Raw genomic sequence first — 21,093 nt, forward strand, 5'->3', positions numbered from 1 at the left:
GTATGACGGGTATGAGATGATCACAGGTTGCCGTCTCGAAACCTGATGGTGGTATAATCTCACCTCCAAGTTTGACGAGGCAGTGAATCGTCCCGTTCACCAAATTGTATTCAGTGTGCAGTGAGTAGTTCCACCCGTTTCCGGGATGTCTTACGGAGAGACTCCCGAAGAAACTGTGTATGGTGAGGTGTCCGTCGGTTTAAGAAGCTAAGCCCGTTGGTGCGTGTTTGTGAGGAGTAGGCTAATTGTTCGCTAGACGTAACATAAACACATGTTTACAGCGTACAACGATGTTTTCCACACTATAATTAAAGACCCGGCATATTGAAAGACTTGCGTCACCTCCTGAAACACGCGAGATAGTTATTATACCTAACAAACAGGTCACAGGTTCAAACAATGATATACGTATACGAATTAAAGTTTTCCAAGGCAAAAAAACACTCTTAAAAATAAAATAATAATTGTTCCCGGGTGGAATCTAGTCTTTTCAGCACGACATGTTTACCGAGTGGAATTGTTCCCAGCAGATGAAATGAGTTACAGAAATTTCATGAAAGGTACTTGCAATGACCTTTAAAGTACCCGAGTAACAAACTTCACTTTTATGATTATCGTTTTTACCGAAAGTGTGGTCTCTTTTAATTATGTAGGCCCTCGTCTCAAAACTATTCTGAAAAGTTTCTAAAGTCAATAATTGTTACTTATTTTCGTTTTAGTGACTGGTGTCTGGAATCTCTTTCAAAACGTTTTTTAAGCGTGCAAGATACACATCATTGCTGAAATTGTTCATGACGGGTAGGACCTTTGGTCTGTTAAGAAAGAGACTAAATCACACTTGGCAGTCCACGAAGCTGTTCAAACAAAACTTTGTTAAGATATAAAAGTTCTGAAAAGCTTCCAATTTCTGGATTTAGTGACTTTTGGAAGAAATTTCTAAACATTCTGTTAAGGAAAACAATCGTGAGCAGTAAATACCTTCAAGGTGAAATCACGAGAGCTGCATAAACATTCACTAACTCACAGTGACGGCGGTCAGTATAAGAAATAATGTGCCGGTGTGTACAGCAGCTGTGAGAATAGACAAAAATTCTGATAAAGACGCAAACTTAATTTCGAAGAAAAATATATAACTCATTCACAGTTTGTTCCCACTATTTCATTTATAATTGGTGCTCTTGACACACACATGCCACTTCGTTCAATATGCCATCCTAATGCCAGAGATGTTCCTCTTCCGCAACGCATTCGAGTTTGATGCAGACTGCGCCTCCTGTGCCAACTTCTTCACCTCATAGTAGTACTTACACCCAATGTCCTCGATTATTTGTTGGTATATTCCAAACTCTGTCTCCCCCTACTGTGTCCCTCCCCTCCCTCTAATACCTCGTGGCTGTTCCTTGATATCGTTAACACTTGTCCTATCATGTTACCACATCTTATAGCCAAGGTTTTCCATATTTTTCATTTGTGTAAGATACAAGCTTTCTAAGTGAGAGGCAAGGGACCACAAAGCCCTGATCGCATGCTGGTTTGGGTTTCCCGTAGTTTCTCCAATAAACTTCATGCGAATAACTGCTTGTTTTCTTAAAAATGCCCTTCCCTTTCTTCCAAAAAAACTAGCCCAGCTTCTACAAACTATGAAGACAAACCGTGACTTTTTTGTCTCCCTTCTGATTCCTTCAAGTAACGGATTACCAGACTCTGCAGAAGCCAGCAATGATAGCCTGAATCTCGATTGTAACCCTCGATGACGCGCCCCCTTCCATTCAAAAATCAAATGGCTCGGGACACTATGGGACTTAACTTCTGAGGTCATCAGTCCCCTAGAACTTACAACCACTTAAACCTAACTAACCTAAGGACATCACACACATCCATGCCCGAGGCAGGATTCGAACCTTCGACCGTAGCGGTCGCGCGGTTCCAGACTGTAGCGCCTAGAGCCGCTCGGCCACTCCGGCCGGTTCCCCTTCCATTCTCTGAATCTCTTTCTGAAATACGAGGAAATTTCAAAAATAAAAGTTACCATTATCATGGCAAGCCATGCAACTTTATTGAATACTACTCTACACTTCAAACTGACACAAGGATATGAAACTATTTTTAAACATAGTCACAAAGTCTTTGTGAACAACAGTGCAAACGTTCTACCAGTCATTCAGTTCGTTGACATTGAAATCCGCTCCTTAGTCACGGAGCAAATCGACAAACGCTGTGTGAACGTCCTCATCGTGCCAAATCTTTCATTTCGTTTGTTCTTTTATCTTACTGAAGAGATGGAAATCACGCGGTGCATCCGATCAGCATCACCTACGTCCATGCGGCTTTGGTCAAATTGCTGGCACCATTTCACTGCATCTCGCCGCTACAATGCATTTGATCCACATATTGCCAGAATTTAAGGTGAATCTTTTTGCAATTTAGACATTTTCCCGACAAGAATCGTACTGTCCTGCGTGCTTCAGCTTGGGAGTACGTGTCCAGTTGACGCACCATTTCACCGCCTTGCTGTGATTCACATATTATACGTAAGACAGCAGAACTCTGTCTGCAGGAAACAAGGGACATGGTCTCTCTTCTGACCAAGCGTTACTCTTGTTTTGTAATAGCCTTAGCGTGGGAAGACACGTATAACTTACATCCTGAAATCTGTACATGTTAATCTTCTGCAGTCACGAGTTTGTGTTTGTAAACCATTAGTCACGTTCAGCTGCAGCCCAATAAAAAAATCTCGCTATGTTACGCACTTAATGATGTTAGTGATTAAGACTGAAATTCTGTCAAATTCGTGTGAGGTGTCTTTAGTGAACCAGTCACCTGACAACCTAGGAATACGCAAGTAAGATTGGAAATGCAGTCCCATGCTTCTTGACAGAGCGCAGAGCGTATGGTCCTAATGGAGGTGGTTTGCCGTTGCCTTCCTCCGATCGTAACGGGGATGAATGATGATGATGAAGACGACACAACAACACCCAGTCATCTCGGGGCAGGTGAACATCCCTGACCCCGCCGGGAATCCAACCCGGGACCCCGAGTTCGGGGAGCGAGAACGCTACCGCGAGACCACGAGCAGCGGACTAAGTAAATATAAAATTTTAAAATTTTACTTGGACTGTACTGCAGATGTTCCGATTAGCCTAGTAAAAAGTCGTAAGATTGTGTCATACGTACATCGTGCCTTGAGCGGCCGACTACTGGTGGCCGAGCGGTTCTAGGCGCTACAGTCTGGAACCGCGCGACCGCTACGGTCGCAGGTTCGAATCCTGCCTCGGGCATGGATGTGTGTGTTGTCCTTAGGTTAGTTAGGTTTAAGTAGTTCTAAGTTCTAGGGGGCTTATGACTTCAGCAGTTGAGTCCCATTGTGCTCAGAGCTATTTGAACCTTTTTTTTTTGTTGCCTTGAGCGATGTACATATACGATAAATAAGAGTCTAACGTTCCGTCAAAGACGAAGTCGTTAAAAAGGGGGACAAGGAAATCGGCCCTATCCACTCTAAATTTAAGAAACAAAAGGAAGCTTAGACTAGGTGGCCGGATGTGGATTTAAATCACATTTATTCTGTATTATATGCAATATCTCAACAAAATATGTAAAAATACGATGCCTGAAAGCATTAAACTTAGTAAACAGCTCCCAGATACACTCTGTACGCCTGATACATACTATGTCGGAGAATTTTTGCTACTAATCGCAATATATGAGTGAGGTAAGGTAAAAAAATATTTTAATAGTATATAGCGTTGTACTCGAAAACATATGTGACATGTTGTAGTTGGTCTAATGCTAGTGCCACAAATGATATGGTTTGAGCCTCTATACATAGTGAGATTTTTTTGTAATATTGATATTATTTTCACGGCTACTTGTCCTGCAATACCGACGTGCCACAGGACGCTCCTCTTTTTACACTATTCTCCTTTAGCTTTATACACTGCAGTGTAATCTGCTGAACAGAAGTGTCTGTACAGTTGTGTAGCGATAGTATCGCTGCTCCGTTATCCGACTCAGATTCTTTTCCTGCTATTCTCCGGGTTTGTCCTGCGCTAATGATAGGTGATTTTTTTGTGCTAATCACTTCTTCCTTAAGCTTAGTGAATTTCTCAATATGCAACCCTAATCAAACTTTTCGTTTTACTTCCAAGACAACACAACTTACGCTTCTAATACCTCTGCTTGAAAGGCGTAAAAATTACCAAGATTTAAAAATAGAGAGCTTCAGTCAATACACAATGGTCGGTCGCAGTACTGGGTTACGAGGCCGTGCTGAAAAATAACGCCGTCGAAATTTTCATCTGAAAACTCTTAAAGATTTTAAAATGAAATGTGTTTTTTCTTCATGTCTAGATAATTATTTCTCAACGTAGTCACTTTGGTTACGGATGCATTTCTCTCAACGAGGGAGTAGTTTGCTGATACCGTCACTGTCGAAAGTTTGAGTTTGTTGCTGGAGCCACAAGCTCACCACTGCTTGAACAAACCCGGGCGAAGAGTAAAGCGAGTTTTATTCTTGTCAATAGTGTCCAGCTAATCACGGAGGTCCAGTGTGGGCTCTAATTATCGTATGAAGCGAAATTTGACAGATATGCTAATGCGTTAATGCGGAACCGATTTACACTGGAAAGAAATTAGTTTCAGTTTTGGCCACCACGAGCAAATCTGGCGTAGTACGGCATCTCGTCGAAGTCTTCAGTGCTCACATTGAACAAACTGTGTAAGTGGCAGTTAACAATAAAATCAAAATTTCGCTGCTGTACCATAATCACAGCCCACAATGGACCTCTGTGAGTATATGCACTTTAATTATGACCACCCGCACTTGTGTGAATGGAACAAGTTGTGTTTGTAAACAAGAAATTCAGCTCACAGCGTCAGGACTAGCCTGTTGCGGAGATATTTTAAGTGGAAGACACCTAAAGAAATACAAATACCCTGCTACGAGCCACTGGAGTCTATAGGTACTTCATACCAAAATACTCAGAAAATATCCCTAGGCAATCTCTGAAATTCTGTCCGTGGAGCTGGTGTTTACAGTGTATACTGAAAAATTTTTGCTTTGACAAAGTGGCGTTTCCTGACTCCACAACAAAAGCAGCAATTCAGTAGTCAGGACAGATCCTTAACTTTGAAGGAGCTGAGCCACCTTCAAGTACACTGGAGGAGATATTTGGCACACTTGGAAATAGAATTGCACTCACTAGGTCGGCGAGCAAGGGAACGAACAAATCAAGTTTCTATGTGTTTCTCTTCGACGAATTACAATAAAAAAGGTCTTCTCAACTGTCTGCTCTTGTGAGGAGTGTCTGAAATTAAAAGATAGATTTATTGACGTGAAATATTTTTGGAAATACGTTAGAATATAAAATATCTTTATTTCAGTAGCGTCGAACCTTTATGGAAATGTTCCGGTCTGTTGTGGAAAGTGAATTACTAATCATTAAGTGTTGGGCTAAGAAACTGAAATTTTCGATATGGACAAGGGTGCAGTCAAAATAAGAAAGTATAATTTCACATTTTTCATTTTCTCTTTATTGCAACACCATTGGCAGAGGTGGCAGAGGAGGAGAAAGCATTTACTGTCTCTGGCAAGAGTGGTCATAGATTGAAAGCTTAAAGCAACAGCCTGTAACAGAAGCCTCTCATGTTGATGACTGTATCCTTTATCGCAGACAGTGAAAGAGAATATAAGATTTTTTTCAGTTATTAACACATAATAGAAACAACAATACTTCATTCTCACTTCTTTTTCTAACGTATCTATTTGCGCCTCGTACTTTTGGAAACGAGATTTCTTAGAATCTATGAATTAATATAAATCAATAACTTTTTGAATACAAATCCGGGTCGTCAATATATGTCTATTTTTTTCCAAGTTAGACGATAGTCTTAATATGAAGCTACGTGTTTTGAGTGCTAACTTTACAAAGTTTTTACAGTGTTTCTAACAGCCGGCTTCGAAGAATTATTTTTAATCTTCCGTGTTTTGTGTCTTTATGACTCTTTTCTCAACACTAGTAGTAATTTGATACTCGTTTGCATCTTTATACTATTAGTACAATATCTTCTGTGTGTTTTTGTCTGCCGGCCGAAGTGGCCGTGCGGTTAAAGGCGCTGCAGTCTGGAACCGCAAGACCGCTACGGTCGCAGGTTCGAATCCTGCCTCGGGCATGGATGTTTGTGATGTCCTTAGGTTATTTAGGTTTAACTAGTTCTAAGTTCTAGGGGACTAATGACCTCAGCAGTTGAGTCCCATAGTGCTCAGAGCCATTTGAACCATTTTTTTGTTTTTGTCTTTTAAATTTATAGTGCTCATGGGGTGGGAAAAAAGGTGGGAATTTAAGGAGATGGCACCTGGATAAACTGAAAGAACCAGAGGTTGTAGAGAGTTTCAGAGAGATCGTTAGGGAACGATTGACTAGAACGGGGGAAAGAAATACAGTAGAAGAAGAATGGGTAGCTTTGAGAGATGAAAGAGTGAAGACAGCAGAGGATCAAGTAGGTAAAAAGACGAGGGCTAGTAGAAATCCTAGGGTAACCGAAGAAATATTGAATTTAATTGATGAAAGGAGAAAATATAAAAAAGCAGTAAATGAAACAGGCAAAAAGGAATACAAACGCCTCAAAAATGAGATCGACAGGAAGTGCAAAATGGCTAAGCAGGGATGGCTAGAGGACAAATGTAATGTGTAGAGGCATATATCACTAGGGGTAAGATAGATACTAACAACTCCCCCCGAACAGGCCATGAAGGCCCAGTGGTACTGACCGGCCGCCGTGTCATCCTCAGCTCATAGGCGTCACTGGATGCGGATATGGAGGCGCATGTGGTCAGCACACCGCTCTCCCGGCCGTATGTCAGTTTCCGAGACCGGAGCCGCTACTTCTCAATCAAGTATCTCCTAAGTTTGCCTCACAAGGGCTGAGTGCACCCCCTTGCCAACAGCGCTCAGCAGACCGGATGGTCACCCATCCAAGTGCTAGCCCAACCCGAGAGTGCTTAACTTCGGTGATCTGACGGGAACCGGTGTTACCACCGCGCAAAGGCCGTTGACAAGATAGATACTGACTACAGGAAAATTAAAAAGACCTTTGGAGAAAAGAGAACCACTTGTATGAATATCAAGAGCTCAGATGGAAACCCAGTTCTAAGCAAAGAAGGGAAACTAGAAAGGTGGAAGGTGTATATAAAGGGTCTATACAAGGGGACTTGAGGACAATATTATGGTTGTGGAAGAAGACGTAGATGAAGATGAAATGGGAGATATGATACTGCGTGAAGAGTTTGACAGAGCAGTAAAAGATCTAAGTCGAAACAAGGCCCTGGGAGTAGACAACATTCCATTAGAACTATTGATAGCCTTGGGAGAGCCAGCACTGTCAAAACTCTACCATCTGGTGAGCAAGATGTATCAGACAGGCGAAATACCCTCAGACTTTAAGAAGAATATAATAATTCAAATCCCATAGAAAGCAGGTGTCAACAGATGTGAAAATTACCGAACGATCAGTTTAATAAGCCACGGCTGCAAAATACTAACACGAATTCTTTACAGACGAATGGAAAAACTGGTAGAAGCCGACCTCGGGGAAGATCAGTTTGGATTCCGTAGAAATGTTAGAACACGTGAGACAATACTGACCCTACGACTTACCTTAAAAAATAGATTAAGGAAAGGCAAACCTACGTTTCTAGCATTTGTAGACTTAGAGAAAGCTTTTGACAATGTTGAATGGAATAGTCTCTTTCAAATTCTAAAGGTGGCAGGGGTAAAATACAGGGAGCGAAAGGCTATTTACAATTTGTACAGAAACCAGATGGCAGTTATAAGAGTCGAGGGGCATGAAAAGGAAGCAGTGGTTGGGAAGGGAGTGAGACAAGGTTGTAGCCTATCAACGGTGTTATTCAATCTGTATATTGAGCAAGCAGTAAAGGAAACAAAAGAATTATTCTGAGTAGGAATTAAAATCCACGGAGAAGAAATAAAAACTTTGAGGTTCGCCGATAACATTGTAATTCTGTCAGAGGCAGCAAATTACCTGGAAGAGCAGTTGAACGGAATGGACAGTGTCTTGTAAAGAGGATATAAGATGAACATCAACAAAAGCAAAACGAGGATAATGTAGTCGAATTAAATCGGGTGATGCTGAGGGAATTAGATTAGGAAATGAGACACAGTAGTAGATGAGTTTAGCTATTTGTGGAGCAAAATAACTGACGATGGTCAAAGTAGAGAGGATATAAAATCTAGACTGGCAATGGCAAGGAAAGCGTTTCTGAAGAAGAGAAATTTGTTAACATCGAGTATAGATATCAGTGTCAGGAAGTCGTTTCTGAAAGTATTTCTATGGAGCGTAGCCATGTATGGAAGTGAAACATGGACCATAAATAGTTTAGACAAGAAGAGAATAGACGCTTTAGAAATGTGGTGCTACAGAAGAATGTTGAAGATCGGGTAGATCACATAAGTAATGAGGATGTACTGAATAGAATTGAGGAGAAGAGTAATTTGTGGCACATCTTGACTAGAAGAAGGGATCGGTTGGTAGGACATGTTCTGAGGCATCAAGGGATCATCAGTTTGGTATTGGAGGGCAGCGTGGAGGGTAAAAATCGTAGAGGGAGACCAAGGGATGAATACACTAAGCAGATTCAGAAGGATGTAGGTTGCAGTAGGTACTGGGAGATGAAGAAGCTTGCACAGGATAGAGTAGCATGGAGAGCTGCTTCAAACCAGTCTCAGGACTGTAGACCACAACAACAACAGTGCTCGTGAGACACCGGGTGGTTTGCATGTAATTACCGAATCATGGAGGTTATTTAAAATTTTCTAGCAAAATCGGATTTGGGCAACTTCCATGGAAGCTAAGAGTAATAACTAGCCAATGGAAAGCTGCAATCTCTCTTCCTCTTAAGTTGTGAAGGTGAACCAGGACAGGTTTCAGACGGTCAAGGAGATACACCAACAACAACGCCTCGTTTTTATGCGCTTTTTCATACTCTTTTGGGGGAGCCCGACTGTTACGAGTAAAACATAAATAGTAACCTGGTCATAACAACACATCAGCAAACCGGATAGTTGTTAACACTGTTCATGAACATTTCGTTACAATTTACTATGCAGATGATACGGTTTCGGTGCAAAGACTGGCTACTAACACGCAATATTAGTAAATGTAATGTAATGTATGTAAGCAGACGGGAAGATCAAATACCCTTTGACCATACGATTTGGGAGCACTCTATGAACATAGTCATAACCCTCAAGCGTAAGAGTATCTGCTCCCAGCTTTAAAGTTGAATAACCGCTTAATATAGCTGTAGGGAAAACAGATGGCAGACAGTGGAAGATACCCAAGAAAATCTAATTCGTCCACGATAGAGGCCCGTTGTAAAACCATCGTTGAGCAAATCTTAAGCTGATCTAATGGAATAAATAGAGATGAAGCAAAGAAGAGTTGCGTAATTTTTCACCACAAGATAGTCACAGGTATGTTTAACAAACTCCAACGGGGACGCTACAAAAACGGGGTTTGTACATCTTGTAGAAGATTTGTTCTCAGACATCACTAATCCTATGTTTCAGTTCGATTCAAAAAGCCTATTGCTTTCCTCAAAATGGAAAAAAAATGGTTCAAATGGCTCTAAGCATCATGGGACTTAACATCTGAGGTCATGAGTCCCCTAGACTTAGATCTACTTAAACCTAACTAACCTAAGGACATCACACACATCCATGCCCGAGGCAGGATTCGAACCTGCGACCGTAGCAGCAGCGCGGTACCTGACTGAAGTGCCTAGAACCGCTCGGCCACATCGGATGGCCTCAAAATGGAATTCATGTAATGATCGCAACAGCAAAAGCAGAGAAATTTAAGTTCATACAGTAGACTGCCGATAACTGTTCTTCCATGTTATATGGGTTAACGTCGTCTTTTGCGGCTCTTCCCCCGCACCAATCGCGAATAGTTGATGGGTAAATGCTTCTGGTGCACTGCTTACACTCCGCCACACCCACTCCTGTGAACTGGGAAATACAGGTGTCGCTGTGCAGTAGGTGCAGAGTATTTGTTGAATATGTCTGAGAACATCCTGTGTTTCCGCGGTACTAGTTACACAACATCGTGAGAAAGCTTCTGTGGACTTTGGAACGAATTGACGGGAACTAAGTTTGAAGTTCTGCGCATGTCCCTCAGAACTGCTGTGATGGCACATACGCAAAAGCACTGTCCGTGTAAAACAAATGTCCGTATTTGGGTTCGGCACAAAATTTTATATTATAGCAAGTGACCAGTAGACACCTTCTCGTCTAAAGAATATGAATATTCGTTCTCCCTATTTTGATTACTTAGATTTATTTTTAGTGTTCAGCTTACCCGAGACCGAAAGATTAGGAAACATTGGAATGTATGACTTTGTACTATGATAACAGTGTTCTCTTACTTAAAGAATACCCTTGAATTTCTATTTCAATGTATACTAAAAGCTCCTCGATTGGCTCACTGCTGATAGCAAACTTTAAAGTTTTACACACGGCTGATGAGTTTTTGTAAATTATACAGTCTTACCACGATAATATTTATACAATATAATTTGTTTCATGAGACTCGGAAGTATGGCTCTTAATTGTATCGCCTGAACAAGTGCGACCCATTGACTGAAAATCAAAATTAGGCGCACTGATGAGAGGGTTCCAGCCGTGGGACTCTTTAGCGCTAAGTCTGTCCACAAGTATCTTTCCTTTTTTGGATGGGGAAAGACATGATAGAACGCCAACTTGCATTCTGTTTCCATTACATATTTTCATCTCCCCTCACGTCCTATTAGTGCTGTTACAAAGACACTCCATTAAAACGTACAAAGACGAAGATTCGTGATAAGTTCAGAGAGCAGTTTCATAAGTACGAGGAAAGACAAGTAGCTTGACAGCCCGACGTTGTTATGTGTGGCGCTGCCGCTGGTGACTAGCTTTTGCTCTACCCGTATTCCAGCAGACTGTGTTGGAAATGAGTGGAACTATCGTTTAACATGGCATCCGATGTACTCGTATTTTAGTCTTTGATTTTTTTTCTGTTTACATACGTAAAACTTTTCTCGGAGTGAGCGTCTCGTTAAGCAACGGAAATCTCTTTTTAGAACCTTGAACCTTCTAATTACTGTGCTCATGGCTACGTAATTTAACTATTAAAATAATTGTTTCTGAGACATTTTAAATATCAACACATACTTTGTTAGTAAAAAAGAAGGGCTTCTATTTTTTCTCATAGTATAGTAGATGTAAGTTAGCATTGATTCTAATCTGTTTATTTCCACACAGATGGAAAGAAAGAGATAATGGACAATAATATCTTTCACTACAATTATTCACTGAATTGATAAGCTTGCAAGCAGATTCACTACGACAAATTTTTAAGTAAATTCTCTAAAGGTGTTTCCAGTGCCATTACTGAGTGAGATTTTTATTCTATGTAGAAGCTTAAATAGAACATGTTCTCCTAAGCGCGTGAATATAACCTGTAGTCTGAATTATCTCAGAGAACTTTCGTTTATGAAAAACAGTATTATTTGTATAAAAGTTTCCAGAGTTGCTGTCACTATGATGAACAGAGAACTAGTGCTTGAATGCGCTGTGAAAGTCCAGTTGGAAGTGAATTTATTTGTTACTAGGAACCTACCCCGACTTCTCACGGGACCGCTAAATATCTACGGCACGACGTCTTGTCTGGCGTAGAGGTAAGAAAGTATTTACACAAACGTTCCTCGCGAATCGTCTATCTATTAGTGAAAACCATTTCAAAATTCCTACATTACTTCCTGACATTAACTTTCACTTACAGGCATAAAAATAAACGGAGGGTCTTTACATTACAATATGTATTGTTTCGGAGATAAAATGGAGTATTACGCAATACGTTGTATCAAAAAAATGGTTCAAATGGCTCTGAGCACTATGGGACTTAACATCTGTGGTCATCAGTCCCCTAGAACTTAGAACTACTTAAACCTAACTAACCTAAGGACATCACACACATCCATGCCCGAGGCAGGATTCGAACCTGCGACCGTAGCAGTCGAGCAGTTCCGGACTGAGCGCCTAGAACCGCTAGACCACCGCGGCCGGCAATACGTTGTATCGAAACGAGGGATGTATTATAGTATTTTATTCAGTAATAATGTAGCTGATTTCAAGAATGCTTTCTTAAATTTACCACGCTGTGACTTTAATTGGTATTTATACTCATTTGACACGCATTCCGAGTTCCCTTTCTTATAAAAGAAAAGAAGGAAGAGAGAAGAGGAAGGAAATGTGTTTCCAGGTATAGCAGCGTAATATACTGTTGTCAAAAATTTTTGGCATGCATTGTATTACTCTCATCTCACGAGTTACGAATAAATTACTGTCCCTGATTTTCCCATTTATATTCAAGTAAAAGCGTCCTCAAACACAGTATATATTTCCAGAATGAGATTTTCACTCTGCAACGGAGTGTGCGCTGATATGAAACTTCCTGACAGATTAAAACTGTGTGCCGGACCGAGACTCGAACTCGGGACCTTTGCCTTTCGCAGGCAAGTGTTCTACCAACTTTTTTTTCTTTTTTTTCAGTTTGTTCGGTATTTTTCGTTGCGTTTGATCTGGACGGACGTCACAAGACATCCGTTCAAGTTGATCGTTGATTCCTTTACTCAGTTTTTTTTTTTTTTATTACAGAAGGCGAGCAGCCCTCTGACCGAACACGTTGAGCTACCGTGCCGGCAGTGAAAACTCTTTTCTTCTGAATGGCACGTAGGCTTGTGAGTGGTTTTGTTCTCCATTCTTGATTAAAAGCAACAATTACGTACCTCGGTGGAAGAGCTGATTATTTTTAAATATTTCGCAACCAGTCATTGCATCCCTTTCACATATAGTAATTACTCTTGCTGTTACGGGAGACACGATAGATTTTTTTCGTTAAACATGCACTGTCGCACATACGGCAATCACCTGCAACGTAGCAAAATGTTCTAGGTTACGTTTAGAACCAGTAGCTAAAACAAATAGTGTGGCAGGCGCGGCTTGAAGGGACTGATTATGTAGAGCATTCGTCCGAGAGAGGCAATGATTGCTTTCCTTTCACAGGTGTTCACTACTTTTTGTAACATGGGTAGTAAGCTGAATTTTTTTTTTTTTCGTTATTCGCTATGAAAATCACGTGCGAATACGCCGATCACCAGCAGAAAAGGAGACGGAATTTTAATTTCTGTAAACTATTGATAGGTAAAACTAACAGTGCGGACGACGTTATTAGATGTTATGCTTAAGGTGGGCATTGCGTAGCTTTCACGCATACTTTCTGCAGGTAATTATTGATTACCTTCGGCACGTGACAGTTGATCAGTCTTATTTCCGGGCGCTGTTGACCGCGCAGTTGAGCGCCCCACAAACCAAACTTCATCAATCTGATTTAGTTACTGGTACGCGCACTGGGGCCTAATGAACGCGTACCATTGTGCTGACCATAGGGACGGGGCTGTTTTGCATGTTGGTGACCAGTATCGCATTTTAAGGAGAAGGGACGTGAAAGGCGAATCCTGGTTGCGGAAATTTTGTTAAAATTTTTGTTCACGTTTGACAGATTATATCAACAGCGACGGACTTTTTAAATTGTTTAATTTTTTGTGTAGTGTACAGCCTCAACGTGTTTTGTTAACGTACATATGGTCCAGGTAGGCTGTATTATTATTATTATTATTATTATTATTATCATTATTATCATCATCATTATCTATGAGACAGGCCAATTTCGACCGTTGGTCATTATCAAGCACGTATCTTAAGCTTCCAACTTCATTTTACAATAATAATAATAATAATTAGCATATGGCATTGGTGGCCGGGAAACCCCTCGCGGGGCGGTTCGGCCGCCGCTCCACAAGTTCTTTAACGCCACTACGGCGACTTGCGAGTGAATGAGGATGAAATGAAGACGAAAGACACACACCACCCAGTCATCTCGAGGCAGAGAAAATACCTGACGCACCGGGAATCGAACCCGGGTCCCCGTGTCCGGCAAGCGAGAACGCTACCGCAAGACCACAATCCACGGACTAAACTATAATATATAGCTGGTACAAGTCGACAGGAATACATCTTACTTCCGTGCGCATGTGGCACAAAAACAATATACTGTTGTACATGGTTACGTCTGTTACCCGACGGCTAATCGACGTAACCATGTACAATAGCATCTTGTAGCATATTGTTTCTTGTGCCATAGGGACCAGAAGTAGGATGTATTCCTGTCGATATGTACTAGCGATGTATTATATTGTAAAATGAAGCTGCAAGCTTAAAACGCGTGGTTGAAAACGACCAAAGCTTGAAATTGGTCAGTCACATAGATAATAATAAAAAAATAATACAGCCTACCTGGACCATGTTTTCATTCACAAAAGTGACGGGCGTTGTTAAGTACGCGGTTTAAGCTCTTCGCTGGTAAACGTCGCTTACCTTTTGCGGGTATTCATTGTTTCCTTTTCGCAGGTGGTCTTTACTTACCTCTGGCATCAAAACATTGCTCAACCTGATTTAGTGGATGGCACAAATGTGGGAACACAGAGTGCAAATGCCATCGCGGTGCAGGTAAGCCCTTATCGAGCAGGGTGTGTCACACTTCAGTGACCAGTTCGGCGCTCTGGGGACGGACAGGGGTGCGGAAGGCGAGCTTTGGCTACGGAACTCACCAGCCCGCCTCCGACGATGGCGACGGACCGGGGCTGCGGCGCCAGTCTCGCTGGGAACGCCGGCATGGCGGCTGTGAGCGTCTGGTGTGGAGTGAGTGGTGGCTGCCGGCGGCCGGGGCGCGCGCCCGCTGCAGACTGTGGCGTCGCCGACTGGCTCTGCCGCGGCCGCCGCCGTCGTCGTTGCCGCCGCCGCTCCCCGCCACCCTACCCGGCGCGGGAAGCGCGCTCCAGGGGCTGCCGACCGCGGAGGAAACGCGATCCGCGCCCTTCCGCCAATGGCACGCCGCTGCGCCTTCCAGACGTGGTCCAAAGCCACCGGACACTCCCACCAATAGGGCGCTGCGAAGTAGCGGAAACATGGAAAAACACATAACACACTTCCGCGTGAGTCTGAGGCAGACAGCTACATGCACATGCGGGGAAAAAGGTTCCCCAGAACACACTGTCTTTTTCTGCGGGCAATACGCGAACAATAGACATACACAACACTTAGACTACACAGATACAGACATAGATATACAGGGTGTTACAAAAAGGTACGGCCAAACTTTCAGGAAACATTCCTCACACACAAATAAAGAAAAGATGTTATGTGGACATATGTCCGGAAACGCTTTATTTCCATGTTAGAGCTCATTTTAGTTTCGTCAGTATGTACTGTACTTCCTCGATTCACCGCCAGTTGGCCCAATTGAAGGAAGGTAATGTTACTTCGGTGCTTGTGTTGACATGCGACTCATTGCTCTACAGTACTAGCATCAAGCACATCAGCATGTAGCTTCAACAGGTCAGTGTTCATCACGAACGTGATTTTGTAGTCAGAGCAATGTTTACAAATGCGGAGTTAGCAGATGCCCATTTGATGTATGGATTAGCACGGGGCAATAGCCGTGGCGCGGAACGTTCGTATCGAGACAGATTTCCAGAACGAAGGTGTCCCAACAGGAAGACGTTCGAAGCAATTGGTCGGCGTCTTAGGGAGCACGGAACATTCCAGCCTATGACTCGCGACTGGAGAAGACCTAGAACGACGAGGACACCTGCAATGGACGAGGCAATTCTTCGTGCAGTTGACGATAACCCTAATGCCAGCGTCAGAGAAGTTGCTGCTGTACAAGGTTACGTTGACCACGTCACTGTATGGAGAGTGCTAAGGGAGAACCAGTTGTTTCCGTACCATGTACAGCGTGTGCAGACACTATCAGCAGCTGATTGGCGTCCACGGGTACACTTCTGCGAATAGTTCATCCAACAATGTGTCAATCCTCATTTCAGTGCAAATGTTCTCTTTACGGATGAGACTTCATTCCAACGTGATCAAATTGTAGATTTTCACAATCAACATGTGTGAGCTGACGGGAATCCGCACGCAATTGTGCAACTACGTCATCAACACAGATTTTCTGTGAATTTTTGGGCAGGCATTGTTGGTGATGTCTTGATTGGGCCCCATGTTCTTCCACCTACGCTCAATGGAGCACGTTATCATGATTTCATACGGGATACTCTACCTGTGCTGCTAGAACATGCGCCTTTACAAGTACGACACAACATGTGGTTCACGCACGATGGAGTTCCTGCACATTTCAGTCGAAGTGTTCGTACGCTTCTCAACAACAGATTCGGTGACCGACGGATTGGTAGAGGCGGACCAATTCCATGGCCTCCACGCTCTCCTGACCTAAACCCTCTTGACTTTCATTTATGGGGGCATTTGAAAGCTCTCGTCTACGCAACCTCGGTACCAAATGTAGAGACTCTTCGTGCTCGTATTGTGGACGGCTGTGATACAATACGCCATTCTCCAGGGCTGCATCAGCGCATCAGGGATTCCCTGCGATGGATGGTGGATGCATGTATCCTCGCTAACGGAGGACATTTTGAACATTTCCTGTAACAAAGTGTTTGAAGTCACGCGGGTACTTTCTGTTGCTGTGTGTTTTAATTCCATGATTAATGTGATTTGAAGAGAAGTAATAAAATGAGCTCTAACATGGAAAGTAAGCGTTTCCGGACACATGTCCACATAACATATTTTCTTTCTTTGTGTGTGAGGAATGTTTCCTGAAAGTTTGGCCGTACCTTTTTGTAACACCCTGTATACACAGCAATAAGAGACGAAGAAAATGGACACAATTAAACGCACTGACAATCAGTATTTCAAAAACAACACATGAAGAGTACATGCGGGCACGACATTACAGACATGCCTATGTGCAGCGTAACAACAATCTCCAGAGGATGGACAGCGATACCCACAGTGACAGCGAAAATAGTGATTATGAGGAGGAACAGGAGGAGGAAGCTGAGATGTGACAGTAAATAAGCAAAAGTGCTGGCGATCTAACCAAGAAAACACCAAATGCTGTACATGGATGGGCACCTAAAGTAGTTAATATATAGGATTAGTAATAAATATGATATGCAATATTATTTCTCTACTAAAAACTATTTGTGTGTGTGTGTGTGTGTGTGTGTGTGTGTGTGTGTATGCGTAGGCGACTGGCGGTCAACGGCTCGAAGAAACCATTCCAAGGTATTCACCGTCAGTCACATTCGGTGATGGTACTAACAAATCTCGCCTCTATCCTATCTTCTTTTTATATTCTTTTTAAAAAACAATAAAATTTTATTTATATTTCAACCTTAAATTATTCTTATTCTGAAAAGTATCATTCTTTGTAAATGTTGTAGATAAAACAAAAGAAAAGAAAACTGTAAAAAGATGAAAAACGAAAATTATAAGATGTACAACCTGTTTTAAACATCAGGTAACAGGTCCATAATTTGGCAACAAACAAATAAATAAATAAATAACACACTTCCGCCAATAAGATGCTTTCGATTATGTTCCTCGACAAGGAGAAAAACGGCTGTTTCGAACTGTTCGAACAGCTTACGTTACAATTTGGGAAGTCTGCGGTTATGTTAGATTTTTTGATCGGTTTTTGTTAATCTTAGCGCCATTAATGCACTGTGGAATTTAGCAACAAAAATAACTGTGAAACACAGACGGAAATATCTTCTACGATACAGGCAATAAATAAATAAATAAAAGAATGAGATTTTCACTCTGCAGCGGAGTGTGCGCTGATATGAAACTTCCTGGCAAATTGAAACTGTGTGCCCGACCGAGACTCGAACTCGGGACCTTTGCCTTTCGCGGGCAACTGCTCTACCAGTTGAGCTACCGAAGCACGACTCACGCCCGGTCCTCACAGCTTCACTTCTGCCAGTATCTCGTCTCCTACCTTCCAAACTTTACAGAAGCCCTCCTGCGAACCTTGCAGAACTAGCACTCCTGAAAGAAAGGATACTGCGGAGACATGGCTTAGCCACAGCCTGCGGGATGTTTCCAGAACAGCTTCTGTAAAGTTTGGAAGGTAGGAGACGAGATACTGGCAGAAGTAAAGCTGTGAGGACCGGGCGTGAGTCGTGCTTCGGTAGCTCGGGTGGTAGAGCACTTGGCCGCGAAAGGCAAAGGTCCCGAGTTCGAGTCTCGGTCGGGTACACAGTTTTAATCTGCCAGGAAGTTTCAAATAAATAAAAGATTGCAATCAAGAAGCCGGCCGGTGTGGCCTAGCGGTTCTAGGAACTTCATTCTGGAAACGCACGACCGCTACGGTCGCAGGTTCGAATCCTGCCTCGGGCATGGATGTGTATGATGTCCTTCGGTTAGTTAGGTTTAAGTAGTTCTAAGTTCTAGGGGACTGATGACCTCAGAAGTTAAGTCCCATAGTGCTCAGAGCCATTTGAGCCATTTTTGTAATCAAGATTCTGTCGAATTTTCGAGCTATCTAGTGATGTCTGATGATATTATCTTCAAAAAGAGTCTCATAGATGTAAATCTTCTCGCGATAAAAATTAGTCCTTATTTGCGATATTTTTTGTTACTTGGACATTTAAATCTTGAGCGTTGCCGTCTTGTTTTCAGACTGTTTAGAATACTGTATGGTAGTGAACGAAAAATTTCTGTGAAAAACTGTGTGGAAATAGTGCACTAACAGCAGTTGAGAGAGCCACCAACCAGAGACACGAAACATGATGGAAAATGTAAATACAGAAACGCACATAACCTCTACCCACGAAACAGTTCTTCACAAATAAGCAATAATTTTCTTCATGGCTAGTTTGCAGATAACATGCTGTCATAAAAACGACGAAAAGAGCATAAAAACCGGTGTATAATAATGCAGTTCATTTAGCGATGTAATTTTAAGGTCAGTGTCAAAATAAAACAAAGCAAACTGCATACATTGTAATTCTTAGGCCTAAAATAGTTAAATTATTATAAATTTATATTATATTTTACAGAAATAAAAATTTGATCCACAGAAGATGACACGAAGGTGTCGAAACATTCTGGGTAACTGCACTGTGATCAAAAGCGTCCGGACACCTCGCTGAAAATGACTTACAAGTTCGTGGCGCCCTTCATCGGTAATGTTGGAATTCAATATGGCGTACGTCCACCCTCATCCTTGACGACAGCTTCCACTCTCGAAGGTATACGGTCAGTCAGGTGCTGGAAGGTTTCTTGAGGAATGGCAGCCCATTCTTCACGGAGTGCTGCACTGAGGAGAGATATGGATGTCGGTCGGTGAGGTCTGGCACGAAGTCGGCGTTCCGAAACATCCCAAAGGTGTTCTATAGGATTCAGGTCAGGACTCTGAGCAAGCCAGTCCATAACAGGAATATTATTGTCGTGTAACCACTCCGCAATAGGCCGTGCATTATGAACAGGTGCTTAATCGTGTTGAAAGATGGAATCGCCATCCCCAAATTGTTTTTCAACAGTGGGAAGCAAGAAGGTGCTTAAAACATCATTGTAGGCCTGTGCTGTGATAGTGCCACTCAAAACAACAAGGGGTGCAAGCCCCTTCCATGAAAAACAACGACCATGCCATAACACCACCACCTCCGAATTTTACTGTTGGCACTACACACGCTGGCAGATGACGTTCACTGGGCATTCGCCACACCCACACCCTGCCATCAGATCATCGCATCGTGTACCGTAATTCATCACTCCACACAAAGTTTTTCCACTGTTCAATCGTCCAGTGATTACGCTCCTTATGCCACGCGAGGCATCGTTTGGCATTTATTGGCGTGATGTGTGGCTTATGAGCAGCCGCGAATGTTTTGGGGGTGTCCCGATACTTTTGATCACATAGTATACACTAATTGTATTTGCAGAAGGCGGATTTTCAAAACAACCCAATTTTTAAATCTCAAACACGGAATAATAACACAGGAGCTTCAAATCTTAGTAAAATAATTATCTGTATGGTAACATTTATATCTCTTATTCTAATATGTGTACAGGGAGTCAATTGCTTACTTGCAACCTACTTGGTAAATCGTTACCGCCTCTCAAAACGAAATAAAATATTATACTGGGTGTAGGAAAGTAAAATTCTTTAGGGACAACATTTTCATCTGTCTATTACCTTTATTTAAAAATGAGCATAAATTTTTATATACCCATACATAGCAGTTCTATATGATAACTGATATTGTAAATTTGTTCAAACACAATAGGAGTTTGTTCAGTGGTGGGATTTACTGCTATTTCCTCCAGTGTTTTACGAAATTTGTCAAATTGTAAGCAGAGCCAAGCTTATTACTGTGGCTAGTCCGTAGTGTCTTGCGTCCTCCTTGCACTAGCTCCGCGCGAGTCAAATGCTACGTTCCAACAAGCACGATTCGGTATCACACGCTGCAGCGTATCGGGAAATCCCGTTCGTACGCCAGTATCGCTTGCCCACCTCTAGGGAGAAGCGCGTGTTTAGTGGACAAGTTATCCTTGCTCGCGGATGACACCCATCACAGGGAAAATTACCGCTCTTGCGTAATAAGTAGTTACTCGAGGAGGAGTCAAGGGATCGTTGTTAGCGTATCTGTGTATTACGTCAATAAATGCCTAAGTGCGATCGCAATGAAGGAAGGACCAGAGCTCCAATGTCCCATCAACTACCCCGAATTACGTTTTACATGGTTTGTCTCAATCTGCAGTGATTGAACAAAAATATGGAAACATTGCGAGAAAGGCAGATACTAGCCAAGTATGAAGATTGCGCGTTGTATTAGACACCTGTGCAATCTTCTCAATATTCAGCAAGCGTCAGTCGTAGTCAAGAGAGTGTTTTGTCTAGTTGTGACTGACTTGTGTCGGAGCTAAGTAAAAGTGAACATGGGCAATGTGTTGGTGGTCATATCGTGGATGCTTCTATAACCAAGGAATCCAAAGAGTATCATACATGAAATGTATTCGCAGCTGCGAGTACGAACAACCGTCAGCTGTATAAGGGAACGACGTCCCTCGAACCCGGATCTCCCACTTTACGTAATCGGTTGGCCTAACCGCT

The 21,093-nt window shown here is 42.4% G+C and overlaps 1 protein-coding gene across 1 annotated transcript in view; it reads right to left on the reverse strand.

The window, feature by feature from the left end:
* The window catches only part of LOC126482345 (kynurenine 3-monooxygenase-like), a 180,724-nt gene extending 165,872 nt beyond the window's left edge, over window positions 1–14,852 (reverse strand). The window contains exon 1 of the mRNA XM_050106426.1: window positions 14,723–14,852. Within this exon, the coding sequence (XP_049962383.1) occupies window positions 14,723–14,788 (66 nt within the window). The 5' untranslated portion in view covers window positions 14,789–14,852. The remainder of the gene's footprint in view (window positions 1–14,722) is intronic.
* Window positions 14,853–21,093: the final 6,241 nt, after the last annotated feature.

Source organism: Schistocerca serialis, chromosome 5, assembly GCF_023864345.2.
Source record: "Schistocerca serialis cubense isolate TAMUIC-IGC-003099 chromosome 5, iqSchSeri2.2, whole genome shotgun sequence".
Lineage (NCBI taxonomy): Eukaryota > Metazoa > Arthropoda > Insecta > Orthoptera > Acrididae > Schistocerca > Schistocerca serialis.